Source organism: Loxodonta africana, chromosome 23, assembly GCF_030014295.1.
Source record: "Loxodonta africana isolate mLoxAfr1 chromosome 23, mLoxAfr1.hap2, whole genome shotgun sequence".
In the NCBI taxonomy this organism is placed as follows: domain Eukaryota; kingdom Metazoa; phylum Chordata; class Mammalia; order Proboscidea; family Elephantidae; genus Loxodonta; species Loxodonta africana.
This window is the reverse complement of record NC_087364.1, coordinates 49,298,892-49,319,600: the sequence shown is the minus strand read 5'-3', so window position 1 is coordinate 49,319,600 and position 20,709 is coordinate 49,298,892. Positions and strand designations below refer to the sequence as shown.

The 20,709-nt window shown below is 41.2% G+C and overlaps 1 protein-coding gene across 4 annotated transcripts in view; it reads right to left on the bottom strand.

Moving 5' to 3' along the window:
- Positions 1 to 20,709, bottom strand: part of FNDC3B (fibronectin type III domain containing 3B) — a 391,122-nt gene that overhangs the window by 290,617 nt on the left and 79,796 nt on the right. For all 4 annotated transcript variants that reach the window (XM_064275476.1, XM_064275474.1, XM_064275478.1 and 1 more), the window contains exon 2: positions 8,214 to 8,352. In XM_064275476.1, the coding sequence (XP_064131546.1) occupies positions 8,214 to 8,324 (111 nt within the window). In that variant the 5' untranslated portion in view covers positions 8,325 to 8,352. The remainder of the gene's footprint in view (positions 1 to 8,213; positions 8,353 to 20,709) is intronic.

The following is a 20,709-nucleotide window of genomic DNA, read 5'->3' as shown; positions in this document are numbered from 1 at the left end:
TCACTTGAAAATCCTTCTCTTCCCAAGAACTGTTTAATCATTTTTCTACACTATACTAATTGTAAAACTTCCTTTCTGCTGGAATTTCTGAGGAACAGACAAGATCTGTTACATGCGCAAAACTCTGCGTGAGTCTCCCTGACATGGCGGCTATCAGAATATTTAAAGAAGGGTAAACCTGTGCGGTGACAGGATTTGAACCACTGAATACAAGGAGGAGCCGTCAGGGAAAAAAAAACTCATAAGAAGATATCAACCATAGCAGAAAAGCTCACTGGAGGAAGAGAGGCAAACGTGATATAGAAGACATGCTGATGATGAGCACCATCTGAACGTGGGAAGTTTTAATATGTTTAATGTGCTGCCTGAAAATGTGTACTCAAAGAACATTCCAGGAAAACTCTGGCTATGTATTCTGTCTGGAGGCAAAGGCTTTCAAAAAGAAGAAATACAAGAGAAAAGAAATCTCGCGCTCTGAGAAATGACATGCTAAACGCCGATCAATGGGAACAGACAAAGTCAGGAGACTAGACATGGTTGAGGCAACTACAACTTCACGTCTTCTGGGGTAAGCTTGTTAACATGCTATGCTGAGCTACCAGGAGACATGTTTCTGCTTGCATTTAAGGAGACTTACTTCCTGAAGAATAGGCATTAAGACCACCCAAGAGTAATTAATATTTGGACAGCTTAAAGGGAAAGAGTCAAGAGATAAGAAAAATAGTATGACAAACAGAAAACATTAACTAGGTGCCCTCTCTGTCCTAAATGCTAGCCCAGATGATAAGGCATCTAACTCAGTGCCCACCTTGCTAGGAGATGACCCCCTAGAAAATAGTATATGAGAAGAATTGGTAAGAATACAATGTGGCATACTATCCCCGTGTAGGTTGTATCACATGTTGAATTACCAAATCAGTAGACACTGCCATCCTTTATTAACACTCCTATCTTTAATCTAGTGGTTTCCTTATTTAACTGGTGGCTGCTCTAATTCTTCTTCAGAGATTATTAAGATACTAAGCCAATAGGAAAAGTCCAATCAGAAAAAGAATACACAGAATCACTGTACCAAAAAGAATTGGTCAACATTCAACCACGGCAGGAGGTACCATATGATCAAGAACCAATGGCCCTGAAGGAAGAAGCCCAAGCTGCACTGAAGGCATTGGTGAAAACTAAGGCTCCATGAATTGACGGAATACCATGAGAGATGTCTCAACAAACGGATGCATCACTGGTGGTGCTCACTCATCTATGCCAAGAAATTTGGAAGATAGCTCCTCGGCCAAGCAACTGGAAGAGATCCATATCAGTGCCCATTCCAACAAAAGGTGATACAACAGAATGCAGAGATTATTGAACAATACCATTAATATCACATGCAAATAAAATTTTACTGAAGATAATTCAAAAACTGTTGCAGCAGTACATTGACAGGAACTACCAGAAACTCAAGCCAGATTCAGAACAGGACATGGAACAAGGGATATCACTGTCCGATGGATCCTGGCTGAAAGCAGAGAATACTAGAAAGATGTTTGCCTGTGTCTTATTTACTATGCAAAGGCATTCCACCGTGGGGCTCATAACAAATATGGATAATTTTGCAAAGAACGGAATTCCAAAACAATTGTGCTCATGAGGAACCTGTACCTAGACCAAGAGGCCGTCATTCAAACAGAACAAGGGGATACAGTTCAAAATCAGGGCTGTATCCTTTCACCATACTTATTCTATCTGTATGCTGAGCAAATAAGCTGAGAAACTGAACCACATGAAGAAGAATGCAGCATCAGGATTGGAGGAAGGCTCATTAACCACCTGTGATATACAGATGACACAAACTTCCTTGCTGAAAGTGAAGGGGACTTAAAGAACATACTGATGCAGATCAAAGACTACAGCCTTCAGTATGGATTACACCTCAACATAAAGAAACAACAAATCCTCACAACTAGACCAATAAGCAACATCGTGATAAACAGCAAAAAGATTGAAGTTGTCAAGGATTTCATTTTACTTGGATCTACAATCTGTGCCCATGGAAGCAGTAGTCAAGAAATCAAATCTGCTACAAAAGATTTCTTTAAAATGTTAAAAACCAAAGATGTCACTTTGATGACTAAGGTATGCTTGACTCAAGTCATGATACTTTCAATCGCTTCATATGCATGCAAAAGCTGGACAATGAAAAAGGAAGACCAAAGCAGAATCGATGCCTTTGAATTATGGTGTTGGCAAAGAATACTGAATATACCATGAACTGCCAGAAGAAAGACAAATCTGTCTTGAAACAAGTACAGCCAGAATGCTCCTTAAAAAAGCCAAAACCAAACCAGTTGCCACTGAGTCGATTCCAACTCACAGTGACCCTATAGGACAGAGTAAAACTGCCCCATACAGTTTCCAAGGAGCACCTGGTGGATTTGAACTGCCAACCTTTCGGTTAGCAGCCGTAGCTCTTAACCACTATGCCACCAGAATGCTCCTTAGAAGGATATCAAGACTTCGTCTCACATATTTTGGACATGTTATCAAGAGGGGCCAGTCCCTGGAGAAGGACATCATGCTTGGCAGGGGGTCAGCAAAAAAGAGGAAGACCCTCAACGAGATGGACTGACACAATGGCTCCAACAATGGGCTCAAACATAGCAATGATTGTGAGGATGGCACAGGACCAAGCTGTGTTTTGTTATGAGTCAGAACGCTCTTGATGGCACCTAACAACAACAAGCCAATAGGAAAAGTCCAAAATTGGAATGATGTTTACTCTTTTGTGCTCAAAACCAACTGCTACATTTTTAAATCTCTAAAATGTGCTAAAAGTTCATAATAAAGACAGTTAATATACCATTGGGTTAGAAAAATGTCAATACAGGCATCAATTTTCAGACTACTGAAGGACATTCACTGTAATATATACAGCCACACATAAAAACTTGGGGTCAAACCTGATTTTTTCACTCAGGAATTGCATGGCACATTAAGGGAAGCAAACTTTTAGTTCTGCTGGGCTTTAACTTTGTAACATTAAATGGGTGAAATGCATGGTATGTGAATTATATCTCAATAATGCTGTTTAAAAAATAGATAAGTTGTTGAGTCAGTTGCTTCAGCGTTTTTGCTGTTGTTCATTTCTTGGTTGACAATACAAAAAAAAAAAAAACTCTTCCCTCATAATGAGGACAGTAAGTTTTTTTTTTTTTAAAGAATTATCATTTTCATTCTTTTTCCTGCTACCTACCTAAAATGACAAACCCATGGTTTCAAACTTAACGTGACTTTGGATGATGAAAATTAACAGTGTCTCTTATTTAGAGAGCCAGAACACAGCAGAGAATCTTGCCAAGAACGATTTCTAATTAAATCCAGATACCGTCAGGACAGAAATCAGGAGGAGGGTGGTGGGAACTGAAGAGCTTTCTCATAACATTGGTGGTTCCTCTGCATAGAAATGTTTAGAAGGTCCCTTGCACAGCTGCAAAGTATTAAGAACACTGTAAACACATACAAGGTAAGCTTCATCATACACACACACTCCCAGTAGACATTTAGACTTAGAGGCAGAGCCCTGTGGCCAGCGGGCAGGTCCTTACAACGGTATAATCTGAGAGGTTGCTGAAGTGCCACCTACCTCAAAGTATCTCCCCCAAGTGTCTTCAGTTGACATAGGTCAATCCTGTTACCTCCAAAAGGTGACTGTTACGATGAAAACGTGCTGTCTTCATGGCAGAGCACAGTAAAAGTCTCAGAAAGTGTTGCTGTTGTTAGCTGCCGTTAACTTGTGTCCCATTTCATGGTCACTCCGTGAACAATGGTACAAAATGCTGCCCAGTCCTGTGCCATTCTCATGATTGGTTGCAGATCCTACTATTATGATCCATAGGATTTCCAGCGACTGATTTTTGGAAGTAGATTGCCAGACCTTTCCTCCCAGTCCATCTTAAGTCTGGAAGCACCACTGGAACCCGTTCAGCATCACAATAACACGTAAGCCTCCACTGACAGATGGGTGGTGGCTTCCTGTGAGGTGCACTGGCCTGAAGTGGGACCCAGTCCCCCGCACAGACGGCAAGGATTCTACCACTGAGCCTCCACTGACAGATGGGTGGTGGCTTACCGTGAGGTGCACTGGCCTGAAGTTGGACCCAGTCCCCTGAGCAGACGGCAAGGATTCTACCACTGAGCCTCCACTGACAGATGGGTGGTGGCTTCCTGTGAGGCACACTGGCCAATAGTGGGACGCAGTCCCCCGCACAGACGGCAAGGATTCTACCATTGAGCCTCCACTGACAGATGGGTGGTGGTTTCCCGTGAGGTACACTGGCCTGAAGCGGGACCCAGTCCCCCGCACAGACAGCAAGGATTCTACCACTGAGCCTCCACTGACAGATGGGTGGTGGTTTCCCGTGAGGTACACTGGCCAGAAGTGGGACCCAGTCCCCCGCACAGACGGCAAGGATTCTACCACTGAGCCTCCACTGACAGATGGGTGGTGGCTTCCCGTGATGTGCACTGGCCTGAAGTGGGACCCAGTCCCCCGCACAGACGGCAAGGATTCTACCACTGAGCCTCCACTGACAGATGGGCGGTGGCTTCCCGTGAGGTGCACTGGCCTGAAGTGGGACCCTGTCCCCCACACAGTCGACAAGGATTCTACCACTGAGCCTCCACTGACAGATGGGCAGTGGCTTCCCGTGAGGTGCACTGGCCTGAAGTGGGACCCAGTCCCCCACACAGTCGACAAGGATTCTACCACTGAGCCTCCACTGACAGATGTGGGTGGCTTCACGTGAGGTGCACTGGCCAGAAGTGGGACCCAGTCCCCTGCACAGACGGCAAGGTTCTACCACTGAGCCACCACTGCCCTCCGGAAAGAAACATTAGGATAGATAATTTTCTCTGGTATGTCCCTCTTGTTCTGACTCTGTTAACACAGAGGCACCTGAGCACCACACACCTGCAACCTCTAAATAGTAAGCCCTGGGCAAGCACTCAAAATCCACGCAGTCTCAGATTCCTGGATCCTGTCTTGGATACTCACTCACCTTTGTTCCTTGTCCGTTTTGACAGTCCACTATCTGTTCCCTTTTCCCACCTCCTCCCCAATATTTCTCTACCATTTTTTGTTTTGCTCACTGTGTGTTTCCCTTGTACCATAGCCCCGGTTCCACACACAGCCCTTGAGGACTCTGCCAACCTGAATTAGGCCAAGGCTAAATGTTAGGACCAAAAAGAGCAGAGACTTGAAAGAATGAGGGAGACTCAAGATGGGGACACTGAAGGCAGAATGAGGAGGAAACTGTCAGACACATAGGACACTGCCTAGGCTGAACCACAGGGACAGAGAGACACCATCAGGCCACGATAAATCTGGGGGTTGGATCCTGATGAGAGCGCTATTTCAAATATACTTTATCCACTGAACAATTGTGCCTAATTAAGGGAAATTTGGGGTTAATGTCACATAACCTATATACATTGATGCTTCTAGTACAATCAAAACATATTTACTACTACCAATGAGAAAGATGGAAATATTTCCTTTCCATGAAATGTACGTACTCCCCATTTTGAGAAATCTTGATATTCAACTATTTATAAAAACAGATCTTTTTTTTTTTTTTTTAGCTTTATAGAAAGCTTTCCAGATGAAATAAAGACGTTATTCATCAAACTTAAGCAATGTCAGCATTGAGTAGGTGTAGACATACAGACAAGGGAAATGGCCACATGGCCTTTGGAGGAAGTTCTCAGTCTTTGCAGTTTTTGTTCATTCTGTGTGCAAAGAAAATTTACTTCTGAAGAGAAAACTGGAAAATTCTGTACCTGAGGGTTCTGTATACTGGCTCATAAACTACAAAAGTACATTCTGAGCAAATCAAATTAATAGAAATGAGGAGGAAAACCATTACAACACAAAAATGGTGCTCAACGAAACGGAGTGGTGGCCTCTGGCCTCCTGGCTACATGCGCAAATGGGAGTAAGTTGCTTTGTGAATATAGTCTTAGTTATCTAGTGCTGCTGTAACAGAAATACCACAAGTGGATGGCTGTAACAAACAGAAACTTATTTTCTCACAGTTTAGGAGGCTAGAAGTCCTAATTCAGAATGCCAGCTCTAGACGAAGCCTCTCTCTCTTTGTTGGCTCTGGAGAAAGGTCCTTGTTTCTTCAGCTTCTGCTTCCTGGTTCCCTGGAGATCTCCAGGGGTCTTGGGCATCTATCTTACCCCATCTCTATCCTGCTTGCTTGCTTAGTCTCTCTTTATATCTCAAAAGAGATTGACTCAAGATACACCCTACACTAATCCTGCCTTGTTAACATAACAAAGACAACCCATTCCCAAATGGGGTTATAACCCCAGGCACAGAGGTTAGGATTTACAACACTTATTTGGGGGAACACAATTCAATCTATAACAAATACCTTGCCTTTTTCACCGTTTTAATGAGTAAAAACAAGGAAAAGTAAAAACTGCGTTTTGAAACCATTCACAGCGCTTTGAGGCCTTTCCATGAATGGCTACAGCACAGTGGGGAGAAGGACAACACAGACTGATGGAGAGGCAAGGACAGACCATGTGAGGCTGATGGGCCACGGCAATACACTCGCATCTTATTTCAGGTATTACAGGAAAGTTTTAAGCAGGGAAGTGACAGGAACAGTTTATGTTTTTAACTATCACTGAGGCTGCTGTGTGGGGCAAGGGTAAATGCACAGACCAGTGAGAAGGCCTATCCTACCCTGGTGAGAGATGACGGCAAGGAGTCCAGTGGTGGCAGTGAAAATAGTGTGGTTATGGCAATGTAGGGATTCAGTGAATGTTCCTAAGAGAAAGCATACAGGACTTGGTGACAGACTGGAAGAGGATATAGGAAGACACAAGTCAAAACGCTGGCTGAAGAGGAATGGGAGTTAAGAAGTGAAGGCAATGAGATATACAGATGCTCTACTTAGAGAAGCAGTGTCATAAAGGGGAGCAGAGACAGGCAGTGATAACTGGAGGGGGTGTGGAGTCAAGTGAGGGGGTGCTGTTTAGTTGCAAGGGGGAGAGTATAGTTGTTTACGTGTTTAAGATGGAAGATATTACAGTGTATTAAATCATCCAGTAGAGCGAAAAAGACTGAGGAATCAGGAGAGGAAATACCTTCATCACTGGGGAGAAGGGAAGAAATTCATTCAACTGACAAACATTATTGAGCATCTATTAGATGTTCTCTGTTCTTAAGAGTTTCATAGTCCAGTGCAGGAGAAAACCATGAGTAAATTATTAAATAGTGAGGTAAGATCAAACAATGGTATACATGACATCTCAATGTACCATGGCAAATGGAAAGGCTTAAGATGCTATAATAGACAGGGGAGGGGCAAGCACCAGTATCAAATAAGTGACTAACTTGTTTGAATTAATATATTTTGGGTAGATATTTTTCAAGGAATTGTTGCCAATTCTACTTTCCAGAAAATGATTATTTTTATGCTTCTAGAGAACTGCACTAAAACAAAATATTTATTTAGCACAAGACTGAGTAAATCTAGTTTTTATAGTCAATGAAAAAGTTGATTGATATTATCAGAGATAATAAACAGTTCAGTCTCTAACATTTTTCAAAGTTTCACTTACTGTTTAAATTTTCTCCGGAGTGATACATGAATGGGTTCAGAAGTAACTTCTCTAGTCCGTAATGTTAAAGAACTAGTAAGGAAGGAGCTCCACAGGAAATAAGTACCACCACTTTACGAGCAGTAGGCTCTGCATCTGGAAAGACTATGCAGGGAGCCAGGGTGGATTCACACTGACCCGTGCATCTTGTCCAGGTGAGTATCCCGTGAGTGAGATCAAAACCTCACCCTCTGAGCACCCTGTTCTGGACAACCAGGTAAACCGTTCAGGCACAATACATAACATGCATACACGGTCATTTTATTCAAAAGATTTGCACATATTTCAAAAGGATTCATTTCAAAAATCAGACATGTTTTGATACTTCAAGAATACTAACTAAATGAGGTAAGATTTGCTGTTCGGAAAAAAAACACAATTTCTTCTCAACCATTTTATAAAACCTATAGAAGTTCTATAACAAAAACTCTTACCCCTAGAATATTAAGGTTCAAAATGACAGACATGGTAATTCCTGGGACAGTTACTGGATCCACACACCAGCTTAAACAGCCTAACTTAAATTCTGCTCTTACTACACCAACCTGCTGAGCTGCATCTCCATTAACCAAGTGAGGCATCATGGCGACCTCTCCGTTCAGCAAGGGCGACAGTTCCAGAGGGATATGGTCGGTCATCATCATTGTGACGTACATTCATGGAGAACTTCCCTCAACTGGCTTCCTGCAAGAGAATCAACATTTTTTAAAAAGGACACAGGACCACAAAAGTCACCTGTAACACAGCATACCAATAATCTAAGTGTTCGCTCACGCACGCCGTCAGCTGAAATTCAAACCATTCTAACCATAGAGTGTTACTGGGTCAGGTCCCCAGAACGCAGAGCAAAGGCAAGGAAACAGCCTGAACTAGTGACCAAAGACCTGAGTCTCCAAGTTGCCCTGTGAACATAGCTCTCATACCTCAGCTTTGTCATCCAGATATAAATTTTAAAAACATGTGGTAGTGCAAACGGTTAACATGCTCAGCTACTAACAGAAAGGTTGAAGGTTCAAATTCACTCAGAGGCACCTGAGAAGAAAGGCCTGGCAATCTATTTCTGAAAAATCAGCCACTGAAAACCCTGTGAAGCACAGTTCTATTCTGACACACGTGGGTCCCCATGGTTCAGAATCAACTCAAGGGCAACTGGCTGTTTTGCTTGAACAACACTAACTACCCAACTGCAGGGTCTTTCTTAGGATATAAGGAGATTACATTATGGGAAGGTAAAAAGACCAAACAAAAACATGCAGTATCATCTTTAAAGTAATTACCAAGACAGAAGATAAGTCAAAACAGAGTAACCTATAATTATTAGTCATAAATGCAGTTTTCCTCTTTCAGTACGATCAAAATAATGGTCACGAGCAGTTAATCCAAATATGTAAACAAAGGTTAATGACCTATGTGCAATTGTAGGGATTTCTGACTTTGCCATTAATTTGGTAATCATGTTCTAATTATGTCTCTGCCATCATTTTTCTTGAACAGTAATTTAACTTGTTGTATATTGATATCTTTATCCCCTTCTGCACATCTTGAGCTTTTCTGTACCCCAGAAACCACTTGTGGCACCCTTGTGCAGAAGGCTGCAATGCAGATTCCATTCTTGTTTCCACAGAATAAATGAAACTCACACACGTATTCAAACCAACACAAAATGCATGTTCATTCCATAATAATTCTTGTCACAAACATTTAACCCTTCAATACAACAGGAAAACAACAAAAAATTCCTATTTAAAATTATACGTTGTTCTTATAATTTACATATCCTTCAAGTACACCTAAAATTTATAGCACAAAAAAGTTACCAGCATGGACAAAAAAGGATACACACACACACACACACATCGTTTTAATGGTTTTAGAAACCAACGGCCATATACTTCACACTTGAAATTCCTATCATTCATAACACAGTGCCACATAATGTAAAATCTAAAGGTGTTTGGTCAATGAACCTTTTTATTACTCAATGAATTATAAAGAAATCAGGCAAAACAGTGGGACAAATCCTTTACTGGTTGTCACAAACTTATCTTAGATGTTATGGAAATATGGTATTTCTTCACAAAAACCTCCATTCTGAACTTTAAACGTACCCACTCTTTCCCCTCAAAAATCCTTGCTTGGAAGTATAAGTGATGTATAAAGCCCACCCAAGAGACTATAAACTTTTTTTTTTTTAAGTAGGCAAAATTTTACACTATTCATTAATAACCCCATTTGGAGAAACTAACTATTTTAAGCACCAAACAACGAAGTCTTGTCTCAACTAGGGAAGCATATTCTATAATAACAGGTCTTATAATTCAGTGTTAATAGTACCATCATACTGTTTTATAAGGCAATTACACAGTTCTTAAGCAAATAAAAGCACAAAACCCAAAGTCCAATAGTTTGTCCTCATGAAGAACGCAGATTCTTCCACAGTAAAATAAACAAAGATAATTCCATTGACACTATCATGATGACCTAACTGTTTGATCCTGGGAAGGTCAAACAACTGATACCATTTCAATCTTATTTGTAGTGTACTTTATCCTACTGAAGTGTGAGGAAAGAATGGGTAGTTTGCCTTAGATTGATGATATTACACAGGCATTTCTTAAGTTTAATGTTTTATTGTTTCTTCAAAATTGCAGGTTGGGTAAATAGGGCAGTAATTTAGGATTGAAGAAGCAGTCCAGGTTCTCTGCCTTTACCTCACTCCTCCCCAAAGAGGATTCAAGGAAACTTGGCTACTGATGCTGTGCTGCCTATTATGGCCCTCTCCTTTCTTCACTAAAGTAGTCAACACCAAAGCCCTCTCCCACACAGGAGAGTCATGGTCACCTCATAGACAAACATGAGGGTGGGACCTGCTCTGCCTTTTTTCACCCAAAGAGACAGAAAAAAAAAACCAACATCAAGGCTCCCCCACTAGGTTCTTTCTGCCCCTAGGTCTTTCCATTAGGCCAGAGTATAGTAAGTAATGATACAGGTTGAGGGGTCTGGGGGGATCAGAGGGAGAGAATTCTTCAGTCAGGAACTGCTTTGGGATGAATTTATTTATGCTCCATGTGGTCCAACTCAGCTAACCGAAGTTTTCAACATTGGTGTTTAAGCCTCAAATCCAATTAACAATGCTATTTTGTCCCTATTAATCATTGGTTCTTGGGGTGGGGGAGGGAGGAATAATTGTGATCAGCACAAATTCAGGCATTCTTGGTGCTGTCCCAATAACAAAGAATGTCTAATACCAACACTACTGTCTAACACTGACAATTACAGTTTAAGAAGCCTTCTAGTTAGCATCACATTAAACAACAGGACTTTGTCAGAATCGGCTCGACAGCAACGGGATTAACAAAACACCAGGGAGAAAAAAAAAACATTGCCACTGAGTCAACTCCAATTCACAGCGACCCTACAGGTCAGAGCAGAACTGCCACACGGGGTTTCTTAGGAGCAGCTGGTGGATTCGCACTGCCAACCTCTGGTTAGTTGCTGATCTCTTAACTACTGAGCCACCAGGGTTCCTAACAAGACACAGTAGGAGTTAAACTTCAGGTTCTCAGGTGAGATAAGGAGGAAGAATCACCAGTCCAAGCCTACAAAGGCTTTAATAATAGTAGGATGGAAGAGTACAGATACTCACATTGAGCTACAAAAACATTTTAGTATGGGATTTTATTCCCAAAGAAATAAAGTCCATTAGTACAAAAACAAATTATATTTCAAAGCTTTATAGGCAACTTTGGGTAATACAGCTATTCCATAAAGAAATAGCTGGCTGATTCCTGTATTTTTCCTAGTAAATGATGGATTATCTGCTTCCTATAATGTGTAGTGATTATTCCAGATTACTATACATAAAAGAAAGTCTGTATCTACAACTACGCGTTAGAAAGTATATAGTGAAAACTTACGAACATCACACACTCCTAATGCCTCGACTCAACCACCCAGCAACTACATTGTTAATCATGGAGAAAAATGTAAGAATTTAAAAAAGTGAGTAAAGGCCAATATGAACCCTATCACAGAGCCTCACTTATATATAATCAGAGTTGTTGAATCTCTTTTCCCTAGGCCACCAGTTTGCTAAAATCCATAGCCTGTTTTCTAATCTCTAAGACTTTCACTAGCGGTAAACCAGACTTTATCCTGACCAGAACACAAAGTTACAGATTCAACTACATGCAGCCAACAATATTTACCAAATACCCAATTCTATGCTCCATGCACATACATAGGATACTTTCTTTTGCCTGAAATGCAAGGGACATACAGAAATAATAAATGAGAAGATATTGACATTGTCAAGGATTTCATTGTACTTGGATCCACAATCAACACCATAGAAGCAGCAGTCATTAAATCAAGTGACTTACTGCACTGGGCAAATCCATTGCAAAAGGCCTCTTTAAGGTGTTAAAAAAACAAAGATGTCACCTTGAGACTAAGGTGCACCTGATCCAAGCCATACTGTTTTCAATCGCCTCAGATGCATGTGAAAGCTGGACGATGAATAAGGAAGACTAAAGAAGAACTGATGCCTCTGAACTACTGTGTTAGCGAAGAATACCGAATGTACCAATCAAAAAAGCAAACCCACTGCCGTGGAGTCAATTCTGACTCATAGCGACCCTACAGGACAGAGAACTGCCCCATAGAGTTTTCAAGGAGCACCTGGTGGATTCAAACTGCCAAGCTTTTGGTTAGCAGCTGTAGCATTTAGCCACTACGCCACCAGAGTTTCCACTGAATATACCAGGGACTGCCAAAAGTCCTGGAAGAAGTACAGCCAGAATGCTCCTTAGAAGAGAAAATGGTGAGACTTCATTTCATGTACTTTGGACGTGTTATCAGGAAGGACCAATCCCTGGAGAAGGACATCATACTTGGTAAAGAAGGTCAGCAAAAAAGAGGAAGACCTTCAATGAGATGGACTGACACAGTGGCTGCAACAATGGGCTCAAACATAGCCAACAATCAGAGGATAGTGCAGGACTGGGCAGTGTTTCAGTGTGTTGCACAGAGTCTAACTCAACAGCACCTAACAACAACAGGCAAAGCAATTTCTGTTAAAGAAGACAACACCTGCCAAGCTGTCCCTTAAAAATTATCGTAGAATAAAAACAGCTTAGTGACATGGACTATAAACGACAAGAGAAAAGGCAGGGAGGAGAATTACAAAAGCATGAAAGACAAAGAGACAAAACATAAAACTTAAGATCCATAGTAGTACTTTCTTGGATATTTCCCCAGTGATGAGGGCAAAAAGTAGTAAGTTTTCTAAATCCAAATGGAAAGCCAATACTCAGGTTGTAAATTGGGAAAACACACAGCCAAAAACCACGGACAGTTAAAGCAGATTCAGTGCAACATAGTCGTCAATCATTCAACAGTGACAGCTTCCCTTAAGTACTCTTGACTGGTAACCCAGACAAAGCTACTCGTGTACTGAACTCACAGCAGGTGTGGCTCATCTTGACTGCTTTGAGACCTGGGAATGCGACTTACCTGATGCGTATGACAAAACTTCAAACAGAACAAAAAGATGAAGCAATGAATGTGGAAGGCTCAGCATCCACGCAGCTACCTTTTAAGAACCAAAACTTACTTCATTTGTAATGACCTAAATACATCTAATAATCACCTAGAATTATAGATTTTCTTACTTCATCAAAGAACAAACCAGTTATAACTTTAACTTTTCTTAGGGATTTGCGTTGTTGTGAACAAGAACATTGGCTTTAGTCATAAGATGATATACGAGGGAGTCGCTAAAGCATTTGGCCTTACATATCCAGAAATTTTCACTCTCCTTTTTTGAGTTCTTAAGCTTAATTTTTATGTTTTTATCTCTCTTCCTCATCAGCAGTTCTGGTAACCACACTCCCTGATATCTCAGGGCCATGTCCTAAAATTCCTATTTCAATCTGGAAATCAGATAATTAGGTAAACTCATAGAGCTGAATGGCTTCTGGGAGAAGGTGTCAGAAGCTCCCCACACGCCCTGCACCATCTTCCTTGGCCACACGCTGAGCATCAGCTGTGAGGGTCGCAGAGTCTGTCAGATGTGTGACCCCTGACAATGGAGCTGTAACTGTTTTTCACTTCAGTCAGAAAGCCCTGAGAGATACCACCCACCCTGAAGAAATATTCATTTTCTTGGTCTGTGTTCCTCCTCCCCTGTATCTGAGAGCTGACCATTTTATTCAAAGCTGTACCACGCCCACACTCCCCCCCACCCGCCACGACAGACATCCTGTAATGAATCCTTCTTTAGACCATGACTCTCTAGAAATGCAGTAGATTTACGCTGTTCCACAAAGAATAAATGTGCTGCAAAACTAACCAGAATAAACAAATGGGAAATAGATTATCTCTGCTAGAACGCATTTTTCTAATCCTCTAAACTCTTCTTCACACAGTGCTCCAAGGTTTCTCTCCTCTTTCTTTAGTCTGTTCTAACCCACACTTCCATTTCAAGGAATCTGGTAACAACCACGGGCCCTCACAACCTCTCCCCCTAACCACACAACCTAACACTAAAACCATAAGTGCTTCATACTCAGCCAGTTCTACTCTTCTGACTGACAGGAAAAGGATGCCATGTGAGCACTTGTGGTTAACTTCCCTCTCTCCTAAGACAGCAAGTCCCTGGTCACCTGCTAGCAAGGCCAAGTGTTATCAACAGGAACTCCAGCGCTAATGGCAGGGGTAAGGGGCGGGCACTCTGGAAACAAAATGAACAGATCCTCACTGTTAATAATATGTTTAATTCCATCCAAACAGCCCCAAAGCTTTTAAAGGAAACCTTATTTTAAAAGAATATTACAAAGGGTCTTCAGTTTTTACATTTCTCTAAGCAACTGGCTTATTAGTTTTTCCTTACTTTGCTTCCCCAACTCTAAGTCTAAAAAGGTTTTCCATAATATTTTGGCCTCAGCCTATACTAAGAAACATACTAGCCAAATTTATGAAAATCCTGATTCTCAGGAGAGAACCTCAGATCCATTTCCAAAGGCCAGAGAAAGCAATTATATACTAGGAAGAATTCCTAACTTAAAAAAAAAAAAAAAAGCCCTAATCATCACTGGGAGAGTTTTTTAAGTCTGTGAACCTGGCCTTCAAATAGTAACAAAATGTCCTGGTCCTCACTCCGTGGGCCGATGACCCAAATCTCCTTACATTAATTCAAGATGTGAGTTAGCAGTACAGTACACAAATTAGTTTCAGATGACGAGAGAGAAAGAAACGTAACAACACTAAAGGAACAAAGTATAACCGTCAGAAGCAAAGAGCCTGCCGGACTCACTGACTCACTGTGTTCAACCACAAGCTGGCCCTGAAGTACAGGCTCCCAAGCTCACTTTATGAACACCCCGATCATGCTTTTGACAGGACTCCTAGACTATTGCAGGAAAATGCTGAAAAAGCAGATTGGATAAGGGAACCAAAAAGAAGAACGTAGATGATCAGGTTTTAACTGTTCACATGCTCCAGTCTTAAATGCACATTCAGAAACCAAATGGGTACAAAAATTGTGGGGATCTCTAAAGCAAGTAGCTAAATAGTCTAATAGTAGGCTCTTCAGAACTCATATTGCTAAAGTTAACCATGATTGCATGTACTCCAAAGGCTTAATCTTTCCAAATAAAATGGAGATTAACCAATCGCCTTCACGTGACCTAAACAGCATGTAGATATTTTGCTTACAACACATCTGTTGTGTAGCTTGAGAAACAATACTGTGAAGGAACAAGAGTAAAATCATAGCTTGATTCATTCATCAAGAAAATGTCCTTCTCTGCTAAAAATACCAGGTGACTTCTAATAACGAGAATCTATCGTGGGTCTGGTTTCAGAAAATTATCACACACATACCAAAGAAATGTTCTTGTCATTTACATAGTAACAGTAATAACGAAATGAAACTTTTTTTCCTGATTCAATGAGGGGAGCAGAAAAAAAAAATCAGTAGTCAAACTGACAAACACAGAAATCAGGGTTTTTTTATTGTGTTGCATTTTAAGGATGGCTCAGGACCAGGCAGTTGTTTCCTTCTGCTGTACATAAGGTCGCTATGAGTCAGAACTGACTCGAGGGCACCTAATAACAACAAGGAAACTTATCAGGAGAGACCAGTCCCTGGAGATGGCCATCATGCTTGTGAAGTCCAGTACCCAGTGCCACTTGTAAAGTAGAGGGGTCAGTAAAAAAGCGAAAGACCCTCAACGAGATGGACTGGCACAGTAGCTACAACAATGGGCTCAAACATAATGACTGTGAGGATGGCCAGGACCACACCGCGTTTCATTCTGTTGTACACAGGGTCGCTGTAAGTCAGAACTGACTCCATAGCACCTAACAACAATAATAACAACAGGGAAGTTACTAAGAAATGACTACGTATCAAATAGCTGTTTTATGACTGATTACAAGACTGGTTTCTAAATGGTTTCCAGTATAAAACACAAGCCTAACAAAACTTATTATGACAAATCAACTTTTATACAATTGACCTACCCTTGTTTACACCACAGCTGTAATTAAAAAGAAAAAAAAAAAATCCAGGTGAGTCAGAAACTTGAGAATCAAATAGCTCAAGAAGGGTTGCGGGGGGAGAGCCCACTTCAATGAGCTTCCCCCACTCAGATGACCTTTTATGTAAATGAAGTCCTGGTGGCGCAGTGGTTAACAGCTTGGCTGCTAACTGAAAGGTTGGCAGTTCAAATCCACCAGCCGTTCCTTGGAAACCCTATGGGACAGAGCTCTACTGTCCTATAGAGTGGCTATGAGTCAGAATCAACTCAGTGGCAATGGGGTTTGTTTTGGGTTTTTTTTTTTAATGTATATATGCCATCAGAGACAAGGACTGACAACATCCTAAATGTGTAGTCTTCCTTTCCAAGCATGATTAGCACTATAAAGAAGGAAGAGAGGGAGGGAAGAAAAGGGGAAAAAGACAAAGTCAGTCAGTTGCACACATTCCTACAACTAATGGGACGTCAAACTACCCTTTGCTATTTTATTTTCCTCACCAGAAAAGCCCCTTTCCTTCCTGCCCCATGTTGGCTTTGAAAAGTAAACTGTTCGACTGAGGTTTCAAGACCTAGGAGCCCTGAAAATGTCATTTCTAACTTTCCCAGCAAAACTAGAAACAGCCTTCTTATAATAACTATGGAAACACCAATGGTATCAATGGAAGGGGAAAAAAAAGCAAAAGAGAAACCCAAAACAGTCTTTTTTACCTCTGAAATTCCGGGGGAAACCTGCTGGCCCTCCATACACACCTGCCTGCCTTTACCACCTCCGAGCTACTGTGCAAATAAGGCTCTTCCTTACCTTCCCAGAACCCTAAACCAGCGCCCTGGGCACTGCCTCTGGATTGAGCAGCTGGGCCATTTTGAACCTAATGTGGGGCACTGCCACCAGACACCAGAAACGCTGGGGGTGGCTTTAATGCTTTTGCTTGAACTATTCTCTCCTGCATCCTGGGCAACCATGAGGAAAGGTAACTGGCACCAGGAACACTGCCCCCTTTGCTTTTTTGAAAATCAAATTATATAGTGGGGGGTGGGGGACATGGAGAGGAACTAAGGACTTTATTAGAATTTTTGACAGTTCCTCTGCTACAAACAGCTAAAGAAGCAGTAAGCTCTGGGTGGGTGCTTGGGAGGCAGGGCACTTCAGTGGAGGGGCCCCAGAACTGAGCACTGGAAAAACTCTGAGTTCTCTTCCAGGGTCTGTCAGTAATTAGCTCTAAACTTGCTCTAAACCTGAGTGATTAACATCTTCTTTTATGAAACGACAAGACTATAGATTAATCTTTAAGGTTCCTTTCTGTTCCTCACAGGCTATTTCAAACAGCAATTACCTCTTTAATATAGATTAAACTACAGCTAAAAAAAAAAAAAGTTTATTCAAACTCTAAAAATATAGCCTGACCCTTATTCATAAGAAGGAGAAGAAAAAATCTAAGTAAAATGCTGAAAAAAGAATGTATTGAGCCAATAGTGATGGAAATCACTGTGTTTTTATGCCAATGAATCTAATTTTACAGCTGAGGTCTATACAGCTGTGCAAGAAAGCCTCTTGCCATGGCTTGCCACTTGAATGAAAGAAGGAGTGGTAATAATTGTTCATGCAGAAAAACCTCTTGAGACATGAGCCATACCTGGAGGTATGCGCCCAGTTGGTTGGTGGGGGCACAAAGAGTCTGGAATTTGTCTTCTTGTCTGATACGCGTGTTCATTAGCAAAGTTAAATCACTGTTGTCTGAAAAGTTCTAGCCTTAGAAACATGCTTGCTTTCTGCATCCAATTATAAACATAGAAGATTTAGTTGGGAACATTTAAATCCACAGAGAAACCCTGTGAAATGGAAATTTTTTTTTATTTAAAAAAGACAACTGTGGATTAAAGTAAGTAATGATAAATGGTTCAAGCAACAAATCAAAACAGGACCATCCACTGTGCTCTGGGGAGCAGAGAGGAGATGCCAAGTCATCTGAACATACAGCCCCTGCCCTCAAGAATGCATAGTTTTTTGTTTTTTTTTCTTTAATTTGGCCTTGCTTAAATGGCAAGGCATTGTCATGTCTGAAGTCAGAACCTCTACATTGGGTAAGGTCATTTTTTAAAAAACACTGCTTTTCGCGGGGGTGGGGGGGGGAGTGCAGGGAATGCCACATGTCTAAGGATTATATTTTTAAAGTATCCGTAATTTGAGGCCACTTTCATCGTCCATTAATATGCAAAGGATGTTTCCATAGCCCTCCAACGTACCCCAAATCTTTACAGAAACATAAAAACCAGAGGGGAAAAAACGACATCACTGTATCCACACAATCAACCTCAGACCCACATCCACACACAACACCTAAGTTCTGCAAATATTAACTAAAAAGGAAAGGTGCCTAGCCACTGAAACATCTACCAACCAAAGGTTCATTTGCTTTGCTCCTTGTTTTCAAATGGTGTTTAAATAAGTTTGCTGACCTAATTAGACATTTCTGTTAGAATACCGAGATTCAGGGTACAGGCATTCCACAGTGAACTTCACACCCTTACTTACTGACATCACAAACATGTCATCTGGAAGGAAATGTTCCCAAGCTCTAAGCCCTCATTCTCACACATACACAAGCTACCTTTGCCACATACTTTAAGAATGACAGTAGATGAAAATAACGTATTTTCAGTGAAATTTGAAATTTAAAAAAAAATTTTTTATATCTTTTTTGATAGGATGGTAAGGAAAAAAATTCTAGAGGCTTGTAGTTCAAGAATGGAAACGGTCACTTCTAAAGCCCCTTCCAGCCCTAGACTTATAGAGCTTAGCTGCCAAACAAAAGGTCAGCAGTTCAAATCCACCAGCCGTTGCTTGGAAACCCTATGGAGTTGGAACTGATTCGATGGCAGCGGGTTTGGTTCTGGTTTTTTACCCTCCTACCTCGAAGCTGCATGAGGAGGTGTAAAGACACAGCGAGAGTCAGAAGACATGCTCTCCTGTCTCAGCACCAGAAGCCCACGTGTCACCTAGCCCTCAGGCACTATAACCAACCTGGAGTCTCCACAGCACTGAGATAGGGCTATGGTTCAAGAGGTGTTCCTGTATAAGCTGTATCTCAGTGTTTGAAAAAGATGACATCTAGTCCCCGTTAGTAAAATCCCAAATGTATTTTACTACTCTATTTTTAGAGATCTGTTATAAATCAAATTCACATTGCGTGTTGATCTGGCTACCTAACAGCCCTGCACAGCACCCTTTATTAGGGAAAAATAATATGTTGCAGCAATCACCGAACAACTGTTTTCTGAGGAAGGCTTGGGAGAAGAGCTTCAAAGCTGTTACTTCAGCCCGATGAGGCAAAGGTTCTATCTGAGGCACCAGCACGCTAACTCTTACCTAGGTTCACAACATTCATGTAAACAAGGTGGTGTTCCCCTTTTACAGATGGGGCAACTCAGGGTGAGAAAGGTCAAGTAAATTGCCCAAGGAGACTCAGACAGGAATGGTAAGAAGTCAAGGTTCTCTCAGAGAGCCGATTATAACATCTAAGAATCTGGAAACGAAACACAGGACTGGAGAACTGCTGAAAAATGTACAGGTTAGTGAGTTTCACAAATGAGATGAAACAAGCACATGGTACAAAATTCAAAAGGTACCAAAAGCTGGCTTACAAAAGATACCCAATGGAAGTATACCTCCACAAAGGCAACCACTGTGAGTTTTAAAGCACTTTTCTAAGCAGCTTACAGAAAGTTAAGCAAATCCCATTTTATCATACAACCCATATGGTTAAAAATGAGGGGAAAATAGGCAACAGAAACCAAATTACGAATCTACTAAAGTTATGTCATCCATGATTACACACAAAAGCAAAAATACTTCAACAAAGGAAGATGGCTTAGTAAAGGTATTGATTAGAAGCCTGCTAAAACAATGTCTTCCATATAAAGGTCTCTTGACAGTCTATTATTTGTAAATAACTTTTACAAAATAAATTAGAGTATGTTGGGAGCTTCTCCCTTAAAAGTAACAAGGTCCCAAAAGAAAGACTTAGCTGAAAAATAACATCGAACAAAATGACCTGAACAAGACAGTCACCCATTGCTTTCACAAATATTTATGAGTACCTACTATGTGCTTTCACTATGTGCCAGGCACTGTACCAGAATTTGAGAAGTCTAGAAATAAAGGCATGAGGCGAGAAGCCATTACATTACAGTGAAATATTATACTCTAACTAAAAAAGGAACCCATGTTGGACGTTTCTGACGAAATACCACACCAAGTCAACAGACCTCCATGCTCTATGGAACCCTCCATCTGAGATAAGCCCCAATGCCTAAATTTGGTTTCCCAGCTGTGGCCTCTTTTCTAGTCTTTGAAATCTGACAAGAGTTCCAGAAGGTGAATTTGGCTTCAAGACATGCCCCCACCTCAATCTCATTTCTGATTAGCAAGCAGGATACTAAAATTATTTCCTTAATAGATTCATATAGAATCTAATTGTGATTATTTTACATATAAGTT